General features: G+C 59.1%; 2 protein-coding genes and 1 long non-coding RNA gene across 7 annotated transcripts in view; 2 read left to right on the top strand and 1 right to left on the bottom strand.

Moving 5' to 3' along the window:
• Positions 1–412: 412 nt before the first annotated feature.
• On the top strand, positions 413–12,868 carry DRC4 (dynein regulatory complex subunit 4). Of its 2 annotated transcripts, XM_084905640.1 has the most exons (11): positions 413–523; positions 1,954–2,031; positions 3,617–3,814; positions 4,308–4,514; positions 6,215–6,269; positions 6,857–7,062; positions 7,537–7,704; positions 8,006–8,092; positions 9,175–9,384; positions 11,427–11,492; positions 12,615–12,868. In XM_084905640.1, exons 1-11 carry the CDS (start codon positions 521–523, stop codon positions 12,762–12,764), a joined length of 1,428 nt encoding a protein of 475 aa, XP_084761766.1. In that variant the 5' UTR covers positions 413–520; the 3' UTR covers positions 12,765–12,868. The 2 variants fall into 2 exon arrangements, with proteins under 2 accessions (XP_084761766.1, XP_084761767.1); XM_084905641.1 differs by lacking the exons at positions 413–523; positions 1,954–2,031; positions 3,617–3,814; positions 4,308–4,514 and having other exon boundaries at positions 6,250–6,347.
• A 107-nt stretch (positions 12,869–12,975) lies between these two features.
• LOC311633267 (5-hydroxyisourate hydrolase-like) lies at positions 12,976–15,853 on the bottom strand. 4 transcript variants are annotated; one of them, XM_084905644.1, is made up of 4 exons: positions 15,786–15,853; positions 14,884–15,023; positions 13,879–14,014; positions 12,976–13,212 (listed from the first exon to the last, which is right to left on the bottom strand). In XM_084905644.1, the coding sequence occupies exons 2-4, from the start codon at positions 15,012–15,014 to the stop codon at positions 13,123–13,125; spliced, it is 357 nt and encodes a 118-aa protein (XP_084761770.1). In that variant the 5' UTR covers positions 15,015–15,023; positions 15,786–15,853; the 3' UTR covers positions 12,976–13,122. The 4 variants fall into 4 exon arrangements, with proteins under 4 accessions (XP_084761770.1, XP_084761769.1, XP_084761768.1 ...); XM_084905643.1 differs by having other exon boundaries at positions 15,712–15,811; XM_084905642.1 differs by lacking the exon at positions 15,786–15,853 and adding an exon at positions 15,510–15,674.
• Positions 15,854–15,929: 76 nt separating this feature from the next.
• LOC311610288 overlaps positions 15,930–16,295 on the top strand; it is a 33,953-nt gene continuing 33,587 nt past the window's right edge. The window contains exon 1 of the long non-coding RNA XR_014792941.1: positions 15,930–16,280. This is a non-coding gene — a long non-coding RNA (uncharacterized lncRNA). The remainder of the gene's footprint in view (positions 16,281–16,295) is intronic.

Here is a 16,295-nt window from a genome sequence, read left to right as displayed (position 1 = left end):
GTGGAAACCTGGCTATTTTCCATCCTCACCAGACCAGCAGGGAAGGAATCTTCAAAGGTGGACAGGGTGAGGTCAGGTTCCAGGCAGAGTCTCAGCCCAAATTTTGATTCTGATTTGGGTAATTCCTCCCTCCGTCCTGCATTAAATGCATTTTTATCAAGCACCCGCTGTGTGCGTTTCTAGGCGCTGCAGTTAACAAGTGGACGTAACAGCAGGGGAGGGCGGCGATGGGTGCGTGTATCCACCACGGAAACGCGTTTGTGGCTGTCGGGGAAATCACGCAGCTGCAGACAGACCTGCCCGATTTCCGTGACACTGGACTGGGCCCAGCGCCCGTTGCTAGGGACGCGCTCCTGCCGTTGCCAGGGCCTGTGGCTACGTGCGGAGTCTCGCGAGGATCTTCTCTACATCTCGCGAGACCGCCCAGCGGTTGCTGGGAGACGGTGCAGCCTCTGCAGAGGGAGAGCTTTTGTGTGGGGGTCGCGGTGGGCCGCTGCTGCGGGTCCGGACGCCAGGAGCCATGGTGAGGGCGACGCGGAGCCGGCCCGGGAGCGGGCCCTGCGCGCGGAGACCCGAGCGGTGCCCGGCCTGGACCGGAAGGCTCAGCCCGGCCTGGCCTTGGGATCCCCCGGGGACCTGGGCACACGTGTCCCCAACCATGACCCTGGGGTGCAGGGCATCACCCAGGACCTCTGGCCTCCGGGATGGAGGACCCAGGGCGCGCCAGGGCGGTTGATTGCAGGTCTCGCCACAGCAAGGGGTCCTGGGCAGAATGTCAGTGCTGCAGAGGCGGGAGCAGTCAGACCTCTGTCTCTCTCTCCTGTGACAGGGCCTGCAGCTGTCCCCCTCTGCCTCCCCCCCCCCCCATATAGGATCTGTCAGTAACTCAGGTTCCAGGCAGGTGCATGGGGCAGGGAGCTGGTGGCGAGGATCTCTCCGTGGGAAGCCTCACTGTGACTGTCCCAGAAGCCACGGGTGCGGGGCTCTTGGAGAAGAGGGGTTAATAGTACATTCGGAGGGAAGGCTTCAGTGGATGGGTGTTTGAAAAGCATCTGGCCAAAGGCCACCAACATACTTCTACTGATGACAAGCTTGAGGGATAGGATATTCTTTTTGTTTCCCTATGTTTATAAGACTTCCACATGACTTTGTTTATAATTGTGAACATGTTACAGAGAGAGAGAGAGACACAAAAGATGTCACAGACACGTAGAGACACACACAGATATGGGCCACACACAGTTGAGAGACGTGAGGGCAGAGGATAGCATTTGGGGATTCCGTGTCTGCTCGGGAAGGGAGTGGGGTGGGGGCTTCTCTCATCTGGTCGACGGGACAGCTGAGCAGCTGCGCATGGAGAACCACGTAGGCCCCTGTGGCAGGTGGGTGCTGCTGCTGCGGCTCCCCACACCAGGCTCTCTGAAGGAGTTTCGAATTTGAATAGACAGTCTCAGGTGATCCTCCTGATTGTTGCTATCGAGGCATTTCTGCCAACACGTATGGAAAGTTTCTTGCCTGTTTCTCTGTGGTGGTTACAAGACATTATAGCCAAGGAGGTAACACCTGACATTGGTTATCGATTGTGGTTCCCCCTTTCGAGGTCAAGTACATTTTGCTTCCACTCCAAGGCAGCCTCTGCCGTGTATTAGGAGTGGATTTGGCCCAGTTCCCTTCCCTCCCTTTCTGAGGGAAAAAAATGTTCTTTTCTGAAAAGGAAGACTTCTCCTTCTTGCCTCGCCAAAGGTGTCAGCAGAGAATATGCGTGTGGTTCAGGGTGGGAGCTTAGGGTAGAGGTTGTGCTGCAGCGGGGTGGGCACCGGACTGTGAGCTGGAGAGGGAGGTGCCAGGCAGGTGCTCCCTCCCAAAGCACCAGGAGGGGATCCGAGCCAGCTGGAGAGGGAAGCCATTGCCCAAAGCCTTCCTTCCTTAACCAAGCCTCTCTTCTAACCGCAGGCACCCAAAAAGAAAGGGAAGGGTAAAGGAACCCCGATTGTTGACGGGCTTGCTCCGGAGGACATGACCAAGGAGCAGGTGAGCAGCTGGCCCTGCACATTGGTCCAGGCCTGAGGTGGGTGGGTGCTGGTCCACCTCGTCTCTCTGGCTGTTTGTCTGCATGGACTGCTGTCAGACCAGTGCACCCTCCTCCTGCCCTCCACCCTGTGCTCACCTCCCCCACTCTGGCTCCTACAGTTGTGTTTGAACCAGCATATCCGTCCCCATCTCCATAGTCCCCATCAGCTCCAAGCTCTCAGGCAAAGTACTGAAGAACTTGTTTATAGGGTGGTAAGAATTTGGAAGGAAATGTTTTGTTTTTTTTGTTATAAAAGCCATTTTCCTTTTTTTTTTTTTTTTTTGTATTCCCTTTCAGTTTTACCCCTTCATTCATCTGATGCTACAGAGCTGTTTTCATAGTGCATGCATTATAGTGTTCTTGTGTATTTACCATGAAACATGAGGCATTATTTTAATCCACGTGTCCTTCCTGATGAAGGCAGGGGCTAGATGACGTAATTGTACAATCACAATTTTAATTAAAAGGCTCCTGGAAACTGCAGCCCACGGCAATTCACGAGAGTAAACTGGTGCCCACTCCAGCCTCCGTGCTCTGACGACGGGACTGCCTGTGTGCCTCTGCCACGGACCTGCGGGCTCTGTGTCAACTGGTGTTGCTGTCAGCACCCTTACTGCCTTTGGATAGTTTTAAGATAAAAAATACATCCAAAGCAGACTAACAGAGTCACGTGAGCTGAAGTTGGATGTTGAGCAAGGGCCCTTGATGGTAAGAGTGGCTTTGTTTCACAGCCGGTCCTTAAATAACATGTCATTACCACGTGGATGAGACGCCAGAGGAACCTAGCTCTTGTGTCACTTAGGCGGCGGTAACATTGGTCTCCTCACGCAAATTTGTCTTCACAGCTTCAGAACCCGGTGATGACATTAAGTGAGAGCTGTCCATGTAGTGAGACCAGTTGAAGCAGAGGGTGGTGGGTCCCGTCTGTGTTCTGGAGAGATCACTGGCGGCACGCTGCATCGCCCCAACAACTGAGCTGTTTCTTTCCTCCCTCTGTACTTTCGGTCCCTGTGGAGACAGCACAGACCTGCAGTGGCGGGTCTGCATTGGCATGGACACCTCGGCAGCGGCCGGTGCCAGGGCCCAGGGCCCGGGGTCCAGGTGGCAGCGAGGGCCAGGCAGCTGCCAACAGGCCCCTGAACAGCCTGTGCATCCGACTCTGGGGCTGCCTATTTTCTAATTTTTAATATATGCTTTTATTGATTTCCGAGAGGAAGGGGGAGAGAGATAGAAACATCAGTGATGAGAGAGAATCATCAATTGGCTGACTCCCGCACGTCCACGCTAGGATTGAGCCTGCACCCGGGGCATGTGCCTTGGCCTGGAATTGGACCAGGACCAGACCCTGAGTGGCACAAGGTCCATGATGAAGGTTGTTTCCTTCTGCAGAGGCCGAATCAGACGCACGGTGTTTTGCCTCCTTGCTTTCCGCTGTTCAGGATTTTTAGATGAGAGTGGCCCCTCCCTCTTGCTTGCCTTTCCCCTCCCATGTGCCCCTCGGTGGATGGGCCCTGCTGGGTCCTTCAGTCTCTGCTCGGCTGGCAGGTGGAGGGGCACATCAGCCGCATCCGCGAGGAGCTGGACCGGGAGCGGGAGGAGCGCAACTACTTCCAGCTGGAGCGGGACAAGATCCACACTTTCTGGGAGATCACCCGGAGGCAGCTGGAGGAGAAGAAGGCAGAGCTGCGCAACAAAGACCGGGAGATGGAGGAGGCCGAGGAGCGGCACCAGGTGGAGATCAAGGTGAGTGGGGCCGCCCCCTGTCCCACCGGGGTCACCGCCCTGATGCTGGGTTGGGTGAGTGTCGTGTTATCTCCTTGCTTTTGGGTGACAGCCCTTTGTTTGTGTCCTTCACCCTGGGAACCTGAAGGCATTTCTTATAAAAGACGATGTGCATCCAGGTGAACATGGGTGTGCAGGAGTGTGTGTGGTGAGCATGTGTTTGCACGGAGCAGGAGTGTGTGTGTGGTGAGCATGTGTTTGCAAGGAGCAGGAGAGCATGCGTGTGCAGGAGTGTGTGCGGTGAGCATGGTTTTGCACGGAGCAGGAGAGTATGCAGGAGCAGGAGTATGTGCAGTGAGCATGTGTTTGCACGGAGCAGGAGAACATGCATGTGCAGGAGAGTGTGCAGTGAGCATGTGTTTGCACGGAGCAGGAGTGTGTGTGTGGTGAGCATGTGTCTGCACGGAGCAGGAGTGTGTGTGCGGTGAGCAAGCGGTAGATCTCCTGCCCACAGGTGTACAAGCAGAAGGTGAAGCACCTGCTGTACGAGCACCAGAACAACCTGACAGAGATGAAGGCTGAGGGCACCGTGGCCATGAAGCTGGCCCAGAAGGAGCACCGCACGCAGGAGGGCACGCTGCGCAAGGACATGCGTGCTCTGAAGGTGGAGCTCAAGGAGCAGGAGCTGGCCAACGAGGTGGTGGTGAAGAACCTGCGGCTGGTGGGTACCTCCGTTGGCAGCTGGGTGTTGAACCGCAACTGGGAATTCACATTTTTGTTAAAAAAAACTCCTGCTTTTTGGCAATTAATTGAAATATTCTTTTAAAACCATGCAGCCAAGCAGATCTACTTTGGTGTCAAGTACAGAATTCTGTCTCAGATTCGAGCAACAAACTGACACGAGGAAAACCAATCAGGGTTCCTCTGCGTCTGACGCCTGACCCCCAGCCGCTCTCCCAGGCTGCACGTCTGGTGCAGGTGGGAACACACGCCATTGGCGTGGCCAGCACCCCGGTCCACAGGCCCACGGCAGCCTGTCATTCCAGCTGGCTCATGAGCTCCTGGCTGACCTGGAGAGCTTTTGGTCCAGTCTGAGGGAGGCTGGTGGGGGTGCCCGGACGATGCCAGGCCCTGTTCTGGTATCTGGGGAGGAATATAAATGCCTTTCCACGTGTGGTACGTGGTCTGCAAGGGAGAAACTGCACCCAGCAGAGAAGGCCAAATAATGCGTCAGATCCGCACGCACATCCCTAGGCGATAAGGAAGGGCAGAGTGAGCCGGGCCGTGGGAAGGGAGTTCTGGGAATGGCTTTCCGAGAAGGTGGCATTTGTGTAAAGGCAGTAAGGTCTGAACCAGGCCGTGGGGACCAGGACAGGAGAAGAGATAGGGGATGAGGTAACATGAAGGCCAGAGAAGCAAGTTGATCGTAGCTTGTCGGCCTCGAAAACCACGGGAGGCCGGGCTTGGATCCTGCTGATTCCGGAGCCTATGAGGGTTTGGGCAGAGAGAGAGTGCGTCTGACTTTGGTTTTCAAAGGTTCTTCCTGGCTGCAGGCTGAGGAGAGGTTGTCAGCATGTTTGTCTCATGTGAAGGGAGCCATGCTCCACCGGATCTGGAAAACACTGAAGCTGCAGAGTTTGCAGCCAAGCCCGAGGGTGTGAAGGTGTGGGACCCCCGAAAATGGCTCCAGCCAGTTTGGCTCAATAGTTAGAGTGTTGACCTGCAGACACTCTAGGGTTTGATTCCGGCTCAAGGGCATGTACCTTGGTTGCAGGATCGATCCCCGGCCATGCTAGAGGCAACCAGTCAATGTGTCTCTCTCATATCAATGTTTCTCTCTGTTTCTTCCCCTCCCTTCCACTTTCCCTAAAAATCAATGAGTGGGGGTTAAATAAGTAAATAAAAAGGAATGGTGTGATCTCTCCTGGTATAGGCACACAGTAGGCTGTTTTCCAATGAATTCGGTGATGTGAGGCTGTCTGCTGACCCAAGGCCTGTATAACGATCAGTTATGTGGTCAGAGTTCCCTTTTGTGTAAAAATACTGCTGTAAAATAATTGCCATTTTATACTCAGAATTTTATACAATAGCCATCTATTGAGATAATTCTTATTGTTGCTCTGAGCCGAGGCTGGAGGTGTGAGCAGGCCCCCAGGTGGAGCCTGCAGCTCTGGAAGACCATGGCTCCATCCCGCAGGCAGGCAGCAGGGGGCAGCTGCTGTCAGTCCTTAGAATCTCTGTTAACACTTTCTCAAGCTCAGAGCTGACTTCAGCCAAGTGAGTTTTCATGTGGAAGTTACCAAAGCCCTCTTATTCTGGATGTGGTCTGTGCGTTGGGGGCAGAGGCACCCGCCAGAACAGCAGAGAGTTTGCCCAGCAGCTTCTCTGTCATCTTGTAATTGCATGCTTCTGCCTTTGCAGAAACACACCGAGGAGATTACCAAGCTGCGAAACGACTTTGAGAGGCAAGTGCGAGGTCAGTGTCTCACTTCCTGCATGCCACCCGTCAGAAAGTGACTCTGCGGGGCTCATCTTCGCCGGGCTGTTAGGCCAGGTCAGCACAGTCCAGATTGTGTGGGGAGAGTCTGGTCGTTTGTTCAGGCCGATGGACCTCAGCACCCCAGAACCAAGAGTTTTCTGTGTCAGCTGGGGAGGCTGTGGCCACCACCCACGTCCCCGCTCCTGGCAGAGACTGGTGGCCGGGAGCAGGGGGTGGCCACTCAGTCTCGTGGGCAGTGTTCTCAGTCTTTCCCGTGGCTCCTGGCCTGAGGCGGTCTGTCCAGCTTTAGTAACAAAGCCCTGTTTTGTGACTGGATGGCCACAGGGGTCATGGCTAGCGACCACGGGATGGGCTGAGCTTAGCTCTTGGGAGCCCAGCAGGGGTGGAGTAGCCACGACTGCCCCGGGCAGAGGACAGCAGGCGTGGGGTGTGCCGTACCTGCCCCCTGAGCATCAGCGGGAAAACCCTCTGAAACCACCCTCTTCCCTGGCGGACGAGTGTGGGCAGCACTGGCACAGCCGGCTGCTCTCCGCTCAGCGGCCATGTGCGCTGCTGCCTTTCAGAGATCGAGGCCAAGTATGACAAGAAGATGAAGATGCTCAGGGATGAGCTCGACCTGCGGAGAAAGACCGAGATCCACGAGGTGGAGGAGAGGAAGAACGGCCAGATCAGCACGCTGATGCAGCGGCACGAGGAGGCTTTCACAGACATGAAGAACTACTACAACGACATCACCCTCAACAACCTGGCCCTCATCAACTCCCTCAAGGTGCCGGGGCCCGCCGGGGCCAACACAGTGTCCCTTAGGAAATGTTTCCAGTTTGCCCTGCACTGTCCTGGATGGAAATCCACAGGAAACGTAACCTCTCTGTGCCTGTAGCCGAAAACAGGCTGTTGCCCTCGTGTCGGGTAGGAGAATGAGTAGGACAGTGTCCGTCCTGAGAGTAAAGGCCCAGGCAGGACTGTGGTCGGAGCCTAGCACAGAGGCATGGGCAGGTGTCATTGCCACCCACGTGGCGGCAGGGATGGGGTTCCACAATGCAGGAAGCCCTGCGTGGGGTACTGAACAAAGCGTCATATCCTGAGAACCTCGTTCGCAGGACATTCAGAGTAGGTGTGTGTGACTCCATAAAACAGGTCTCGTTGGCCTGCATGCCCACAGCGGCAGGACTTGCCTGTAGCAGGTGATCTCGCAGCCCTGGCGCTGCCCGCTGAGCCCTCCTGCACACGCCTGTGCCCACAGGAGCAGATGGAAGACATGCGGAAGAAGGAGGAGCACCTCGAGAAGGAGATGCTGGAGGTGTCTGCGCAGAACCGGCGCCTGGCGGAGCCGCTGCAGAAGGCCCGGGATGAGATGAGCGAGATGCAGAAGAAGCTGGGTGACCACCAAAGGGACAAGCAGATCCTGGTTGTGAGTGTCCCCTGCAGTCCCCTCCCTCCTTGGCTCCTCCTGGCTCGAGATGCCTCCTGGGGCCTGTGCAGGGCTTGGCCCTAAGGACAGGAGGGCGTCTGAATCTCCATTTTCTGTGAGTGGAAAGGAGGTGGGGGAGCGTGTAGAGTCGGTGCCCACATCCACCATGGTGGGGATGAGCCACTGTGTCTTTGAGCCAGTTCTTCCTGGAGATTATTCCTGGTCTCGCCATCTCCAGGAGCCTCCACGTGTGCACGCATGAACCCTCAGTGCCTTCTGCGCCCACCCCTCCTCTCTGCAGGGCACAAAGGCACGCTTGAAAGTCACCGAGAAAGAGCTCAAGAGCCTGCAGTGGGAGCACGAGGTGCTGGAGCAGCGGTTTATCCAGGTGGGCAGCCAGCAGCCCAGTGGAGACTGGTCCCAGGAGGTCCCGCTGCCTGCTCCTCCTCCAGCTCTCGAGGAAGCCATGGCACGTTCTGTGGAAGGCCCAGGTCTCACCCAGCAGATCCCTGGTGGAGAGCAGTGTGCCCACCTGGCCCCTCTGGCTCATTCTCCAGCCAGCATCCTTTCCTCTACATACATGAATGTGCACGTTGGGAAGAAGTCATGGAGGCCTGAGTCTAAGTAAAAACAAGAGGGTTCCCCTGCTGCTCAGCGCTGAGCCTCACAAGTGTTAACAGCTTCCGTGTCTCCTCCCAGCGCCTCCTGAGTGTCCATGGAAGTCCGTGGGTGGGACTTCCTGCCTTAGACGCAGCGCCTTCCAGCTCCCAGGTCCTGCATAGTCGCTCACTCGGGTGTCACCCGTGCTCCCCACCAAGTGCAGCTGGCGCTGAGGGACGCCTGCTCGTCCTCTCGTGACAGCTCGTCTGTGCCCCGTGGGCGCCTCCTTAGGGAAGCCAGTTCCTGGTGATGGAATTACTGGGCCAGAAGGTTTGCGTTCAGATTTCAGATAGTCTGCCCAGAGGGCTGTTGATCTCACCCAAGTGCCCAATGGGCCGCTTCCTGCTGCACCAGCTGTCGCGAATCCCAAACTCTGCTGCTGTGTGATTGGTGGAGAATGTCTCGTTGAATGTGCTTTCCTTAGATTTCCATCGAGCCTGAGATCCCTCCCTGCAGTGTCCGGGGTCTGCCCCGGGCAGAGCATTGCCACCTGCTCCGTTTGTTAGTGCAGGGTGCTCTGTGGCCAGCGCAGGGTGTGCCATGGGCCAGAGCAGGACACCCCATGGGCCAGGTTCCTCCCACTGATGTGCAGGAGTACCTGTGAGTTCGTCATATCGACACCCTCCAAGGTGCTCAGCGGGGCCTGCTGGCTTCGGGGAGCCTGCGGCTAGAGGGGTTTGGTGCAGAGGGCACAGGCTCCCTGGTGTGGGTGGACTCGGCGTAGATGGCACGGTGGAAGGTGTGTCTGGCCCAGGCCATAGGGGCAGGGCTTCTTGCCAGTGAGATGGCCCAGTGGAGGCGTCCCTGCAGGTGCAGCGGGAGCGGGACGAGCTCTACAGCAAGTTCACGGCGGCCATCCTGGAGGTGCAGCAGAAGACCGGCTTCAAGAACCTGCTCCTGGAGCGCAAGCTGCAGGCCCTCAGCACTGCCATGGAGAAGAAGGAGCTGCAGCTCAACGAGGTGCTGGCTGCCTCCCACCTGGACCCCGCCACCCTGAGCCTGGTGTCCCGCAAGCTGGAGGTCAGTGCCCGATGGGCCCGGGGGGCAGCTGGATGGTGCCTGTGCTCCTGCCCCGGCAGGTGGCCTGCAGGGGCTCTGACTGGGTCACTTGTCTCATGTTGAGACCCCACGCATGTGCAGCCTCCATCAGCCCAGTTACCCACCTCGGCCAGCCCTGGGGAGGGGCTCCCCACACTCTCACTCAGAACTCGGCTCGCTGCTACTGCTTCTTAGGATGGGTTCAGCTTAGCCTGTCAGGTGCTAGGTCTCAACTGTTCTGTAACTTGGGGGCCTGAGCCCCTTGGGCATCTGGTGGCCGACCCAGACATAGGCCTGGGGGACAGCTGAGTTTCCTGTACTCTCAGGGAATCCACTACGCTGTGTCCCACCCGGGCAGTTAGGGCTTCCCAGAGGGAGCAACATCTGGGCAGAGGCCAGAGCATTTGCTGACTTGAATCCTGTTATTCACGGCACCCTCTGTGCTGGGATTGGCCCGGGCCCAGGGGATGGGGGTGGGGCGGCGCGGGAGGGGGCAGCAGTAGTCAAGGCAGGTGAGACCTCGGCGCCGTGACCGTGGGCCAGCAGGTCAGCTGAGGCATCAGGGTACCGATCGCTCCTGCCTCGCAGGCGGAGCCCTGCAGCACCTGCAGGTTCTCTCTCACCCAGAGGCGGGCCTTGTCCCTCTGCTCCCCGACCTGATTTTGGGTGTGGGGGGTCACAAACAGAATTGGTGGTGTGAGATAAGCGGTCTTGGTGCTGCCAGGGGAGTGTGGCTGATGCTTAGAACTCAGCCAACTGGGCCACCTGCTCCTGCCAGGCCGTGGGGCCCTGGGAGACAGATAGGTGTGCACTGGCCTCCGTGTTTTCTCCCAGAGGCTGATCCCCCTCTCTGAACAGGGCCTTCCTGGGGAAAGATCTGGGGTATCAGCGTGGGGCCTCCTCACCCCCTGGGTGCAGGTGTGTTTATTCTGAGAAGTAGCATAGGCAGCATTGAAAAAATATTATTTATTTATTTTGTGTTAATCCTCACCTGAGGATATTTTTCTATTGTTTTTAGAGAGAGTTGAAGGGAGGGGGAGAGGCAGAGAGAGAGAGAAACATCCATGTGAGAGAGACACATGGATAGGCTGCCTCCTGCACACACCCTGACCAGGTCCAGGGGTCGAACTCACAACCTGGGTGTGTGCTCCGACTGGGACCCGAACCCGAGACCCTTCGGTGTGCAGGCCAGTGCTCCAGCCAGTGAGTCCCATCAGCAGTTCAGGTGACACGAGCCCCTTTGGCTCACATCCCAAGGACGAACCTGTCAGGTCACTGCGTCGGTACGTGAAGCATTGCAGCCACTCCTCCGGCCCAGCTGCCCTGCGGCCTGCAGCTGGCACTTGGTGCTGCCATCTGGGTGGGAGAGATTCGAAGCTGTCAGCTGTGTCTCTGAGTTTGGAACCGGGGAGGACTGTGGAAGGTTCTGGGGAGGACATACTGGATCTGCGATCACACAGGGACCTGCAGTGAAGGCTGAGCAGGATGGACTTGTCACAACTGCGGAGGGGCTGGGAAGGCCAAGGCGAGGTCCTTCCTGCATCCTGGCTCAGTGGCCACAGTGCTGTGGGACCGAGTCACCGGGACAGTGTGGGCGGGGGTCTGGGGCAGTGCAAGCACAGAGGAGGGCTTGTCTGTAGGCAGCACTGAGGCCCTGGGCCTGAGGCTCCTCTCTGACTTGGTGCCTCTGTCCCTGAGGGTCACCAGTGTGAGAAGGGGCACTGCAGCTGCACCAGGCCAGGGTGGGCGTGGGCGAGCTCTTGGCTTTCCTGGTTGGACCACCAGGCCTGCGCCTCTCACTTCTCAGCACCCATCTCTGTGCAGAGGCAGGCGCCGTCTCCCTCTCTCCTGGGGGACCTTTCCGCACGGCCTGCTCCCCATGTGGACACACGTGGATGGGGCCAGGCCACTGTTTCCTGGACATCCAGGGTCACCGTGAGAGCCCCAGACGCATACCCACGGCTGCTCAATCTGTCCCGTTCCAAAGACAGGTCTGCAGCTCCCATCTGCATTTCTCTCCTCAGGATGTTCTGGAATCGAAGAACAGTACCATCAAGGACCTCCAGTACGAGCTGGCCCGGGTCTGCAAGGTAGGAGGGGCCCCGCCTGCTTAGTGCACGCCCTCACCTGGGACCCTGAGATTCCTGCCGTCGCCTGCTCGCTGGTGGCTTAGGGCAGCCCTGGCTGCCCGTGTTCCTCCAGGGCCAGCCTGGAGTGCTCTGGGAAAGGAGGGCTGGTCTCTTCCCGCCTCCCGCTCTGACCTGGCTGCCGTGGCGATGGGAGTCTGCACCTCCAAGCAGCGAGCAGTTTCAGGTCCAACCTCTCAGGCTCCTTTGTGAATCTGACGAAAGCTGTCTGCCATTTCTGTGCCAAAAACGCACATTGAGGGCTCTTTGCCCCCCAATCCCCCCGTTGTCTGTCCCATGAGTCCCAGTGGCCTGAGCCCTGCTCCCAGCACACACCTCCCCCCCACCCCCGGCATTCCCCATGCTGTCTGGGCTTTGCCTGTGGTGATGCAGACACACAGCTGCCTGTGCACATGTTTACCAACGCAGCCACCTCTCAGGACTCAGACGTGCCCGTGGTTCTGTTTTCTGTGCTTCTGTTCCATGTGAGCCCGGGCTGTGCAGCCTCAGATGGAGGCATCTGTGGTGCTGGGCCTTCCCTTCCCCTCCCAGCCGGAACCTTCCCTGGATGCCCAGCCCCTGGATACGTGTGCACCCAGAACTGGTGCCAGCTGCTGGCCGTGCAGCTATTGGAGCATCTGCACAAGCTGTCAGGAGGCCTGTACCCCTTAAATGGCGAGAGCCAGGCCCAGCCCCCACTTCTCTCTGGAGCTCCGCTCAGTCCTCCCTCTCACTCTTGACCCAAGTCCCAGCACCAGGTGTGAAGATGTGAGGACGATGTGCCTCTGGAGGTTTTGTTCTGAGTCAACCGACGCTCCAGGCGCTGCGCAGGCATCGCCTCTTCAGACCCTCCAGCCACCGACGACGACGTTTACCCTTTTAAAGACGCCTTTCCAGAGGGACAGAGCCATGTCCCTGGACCTGGCAGCACTGCTGGCCATACTGAGCTCTTCTGGGACGGGGGGTCCCCTGTGTTCCCCATCAGCCATCTTTGTGATCCCTCCTTCCCACCCTCCACAGAGCTGAGTGTGCTGGGGAGGGCACTGCCCTGCCCGGGGAGCCCTCCCACACGCGCTGTCTCCACAGGCCCACGGCGACCTGCTGCGCACCTACGAGGCGAAGCTCCTGGCCTTCGGGATCCCTCTGGACAACGTGGGCTTCAAGCCCCTGGAGACGGCCATGATTGGGCAGGCCCTGGGCCAGGGCCCTGCGGGGCTAGTGAGCACCCCAACATAGCCCCCCCCGGGACTTCTCCCTGCACGACACCCCCTTTACACTGCGGCAGCAGGTGTGTTTTATTTGTTGGGTCAGCGAATGAAGGCTTTCACGTTTGCCTCGTGTCCTGGTGCACGACTGTGGCCAGTCTTCCCCGCCCAGCTGCCCCCCCCCATACACACACCTCCTGCCGGGCAGCACAGCACAGCTGTGCCCAGTGACCGCAGCAGCCTGCAGGTGCCACAGACTTTATTGGTGCCCAAGTCACAGCGCCACTAGGGCTTGGGGTCCAGACCCCCCCAGGAAGCGGGACCTGAGGCCCCAGGAGGAGCAGGGAGCCCCTGTGGATGGCTGCGGAGGCTCTCGGACCAGCGGGCAGTCAGCTCCCTCGGTAGGTGGTGTAGGACCATGGGCTCAGCAGCAGGGGTACGTGGAACTTGTGGGTTTCGTTTGTGATGGTGAAAACGACCTGAGAACAGAAGCACCAGGAGGGAGCACTGTCCCCAGTGCTTCCCTGGAGAAGCCGGATTGTGGCCTGAGGGCTGGCTCCCAGGGAGCCCCAGAGCGGCCAGCGCCTGGTGACTGGAAACGGGCTGTGGACAAGACTGAATCCGCTCTAGAGGGAGCTCTTGGCTTGAGGGCCCTGGGCCTGCCAGGCTTCCCAAGGTGCCCACCCTGAAACAGGTCAGACGAAGGGGAGGCAGCAAGGTGAGGCCCAGTGAGTTGGATGGGACTTGTTCAACACCTGTGTCCACAGGGGCTGAGTCACCCTCCACCCTGCCCCCCACAGCCTGACCCGGGGCCCGGGGAGGGACACCTTTCTCCTGGGAGCTCAAAACAGGTGAACTCACTGCCTGCCAGTGCCCTGGGAGAGGGGGGAGGGGACACTGCCCTGGGACAGGGGGAGGGGTCAGTGCCCTGGGAGAGGGGGGAGGGGTCAGTGCCCTGGGACAGGGGGAGGGGTCAGTGCCCTGGGAGAGGGGGAGGGGTCAGTGCCCTGGGAGAGGGGGAGGGGCACTGCCCTGGGAGAGGGGGAGGGGTCAGTGCCCTGGGAGAGGGGGAGGGACACTGCCCGCCGCAGGACCTTGGAGTCAATGAATCACAGCCTCCACTCCATGCCAGCCTGTGCCCTCACCTCCACATAAGGGTAGAAGCTGTCCTGCCCCCTTTTCTTCCAGTAACCCTCTGTGTCGAAGGTCAGCTTGTAGGTGCCCGCCTTCATCTGGCCTGGCAGCAGGAGCCCAGGGCAGCGGCCATCGGTGTCGGTGTAGCTGTTGGGGAGAGGGACGAGGTGCACCCCTGCCTGGCTCTCGGGATCTCCACAACTCGCAGCCTCACTCACCCCTGCAGCCTGGCTCGGGAGAGACTAGTGCCTGGGGTTAAGGAGCAGCTGTTGTCCAGCACAGAGAAGCAGGAGAGGGAAACCTCCCACCACCTTCCCCAGGAGCAATCATCACTCTATTTGACCTGTATTTTTCCATGTACTCTCTATCAGTATGCTTATTTATAAAATGAGAAGAAGGCAAGGTGGATGACACTGTTCCTATTGTTTGTAACCTGGACGAGACGTGCAGTACATGGTGTGTGGCTTTCGGGGTCCGTTCCTGTTCCAGGTGGCCCAGTGCCCCGTGACTCTGCTGTGCAGGCTGATGAGCTGGCTGTGGTCAGAGAGCACCGCTCATCTGCACTCGGGGAGTTGGGAACCAGTCCCTGCGGCCCCCAGGGGACTCCATTTGCTCTTCCAAGACCATAGCTGGCCTTCAGGTGGGCCCTGGGCCCAACGCAACAGGGAGGGACACGCTCCACACCCTCAGGCCCTGGGCTTTTGGGGCCCCCAAGTGCCAATATGCCAGCCTGGGCCTCCCAGCAGAGCTGAGTGCCGGGCAGAAGCCAGGGCCACGAGAGCACAGCTGCCAGGCTGGTGCGCGTTGCCCCTGCTTCTGTCTAAGGGTCACTAGGTGCAGTGAGAATAAAGGAAGAGAAAGTGCTGTGTGGTGAGGGGAAGCCTTCACTGGCCTAGCCTGACCCCTGACCCCTTACCCCTGCCCCCTGCCGGGAGAGGCTTCAGGAGCTGGCAGGGGACGTGGGGGGCCCTGTGCTGAGGGAAGGGCTCTGGACGCAGCGCTACCCCAAAACCTACCTTCTCCTCAGTTCTGTCCACTGCTGGCCATGGTCCTCGAGCCTCGACAGACAGAGGCAGAGGCCTTGGGCTGGAAGCCCGGAGGCAGTGTCCAGCACGTGTGTGGTCAGCGGGCTGCGGACTGGCTCCATGCCTCTGCCCTGGGCCAGGAGAGAGGGACAGACAAGCCCTGTGTCCACACCAGCCCCAAGGAGGCAACACTTAGAGCAAACAGCCCTGTGGGATGGAGAGTCCCAGGATGTCCCTGGGGCGGAGATGACCGAGCCTGTGGTGTGCACACACTGAGGTGCAGGTTGTCAGCTATGCTGACCTCTTCCCCACCATCCCCACTGGGACTCTCCCCTCCCCTCCCTCCACCATCGCTTGGTGCCGCCCTGCTGGTCTGCTGGTGCGAAGCCAGGCGCTCCCAGTTCTCCCAGCTCAGCTTCCAGTCCGGAGCCCAGGCCAAGGGACGAACCGCCCTACCTCCCTGAGCCCAGGCGGACGGAACCGCCCTACCTCCCTGGAGCCCAGGCCGGTGGGACGGAGCCCAGGCCAATGGGACAGAACGGGACCGCCCTACCTCCCGGGAGCCCAGGCCGGGGGGACGGAGCCCAGGCTGATGGGACAGAAGGGGACTGCCCTACCTCCCGGGAGCCCAGGTGCCGCTGGAGCGCGCGCAGCCGTGGGGCAGACGCCGAGCTCATGCCCAGTAGCTGGGAATGGCCGAGCTGAGGTCACCCCGCCCGCCTCCGCCTGAGGGCGCCTCCCTGACCGCCCATCCTGCCGACACCTCCCTGGCCCGGACCGAGTGTCTGACCCAATGGGGTGGTTTGTGGGTGGAGGTACCTCTCGGTGCCACCAGTGTGGCCCCAGGGACCGCACTCGGGAGGGGCCCAGGCGGGCCAGTGGGGCGCACGGACCTGTGGCTGCAGAGGCAACTCCCACCGGAAGTGAAATGGAGGGGACCGTCTGGGATGGGCGGCGATCAGGGAACCGAACGGGAGGGGCGGGACGGGGCGGGGCGGGAGGCGGGTGGAAGCGGGAGGGTGGTTCTTCCCAGATCCACTGTGGCCTCTAGCTGGGCCTGGAGGTGGCTCACCAGCCCAATCTGCATCAGGAGTCCCAGAAAAACGTGGATTTTTTACCTTCTGGGACAGTCAGCATAAATATATATATTTATTGACTTCAGAGAGGAAGGGAGAAGGAGAGGGAGATAGAAACATCCATGATGAGAGAGAATCATGGATTAACTGCCTCCTGCATGTCCCACACTGCGGAGCTAGCCCACAACCCGGGCTCGTGCCCCCATGGGGAATCGAACCTGTGACCCTTCAATCCAAGGGCCGACGCTCTATCCATTGAGCAACACGGGTTAAGGCAGGACAGTATTTTGATGGAAGCCTCTCAAAGGTCAGGTAAGGTGTTCAACT

This window comes from Pipistrellus hanaki (assembly GCF_964339955.1).
Source record: "Pipistrellus hanaki genome assembly, chromosome: 15".
NCBI classification, from domain to species: Eukaryota; Metazoa; Chordata; class Mammalia; order Chiroptera; family Vespertilionidae; genus Pipistrellus; species Pipistrellus hanaki.
The sequence above is the reverse complement of the archived record's forward strand: the minus strand, read 5'-3'. Positions and strand labels throughout refer to the sequence as shown.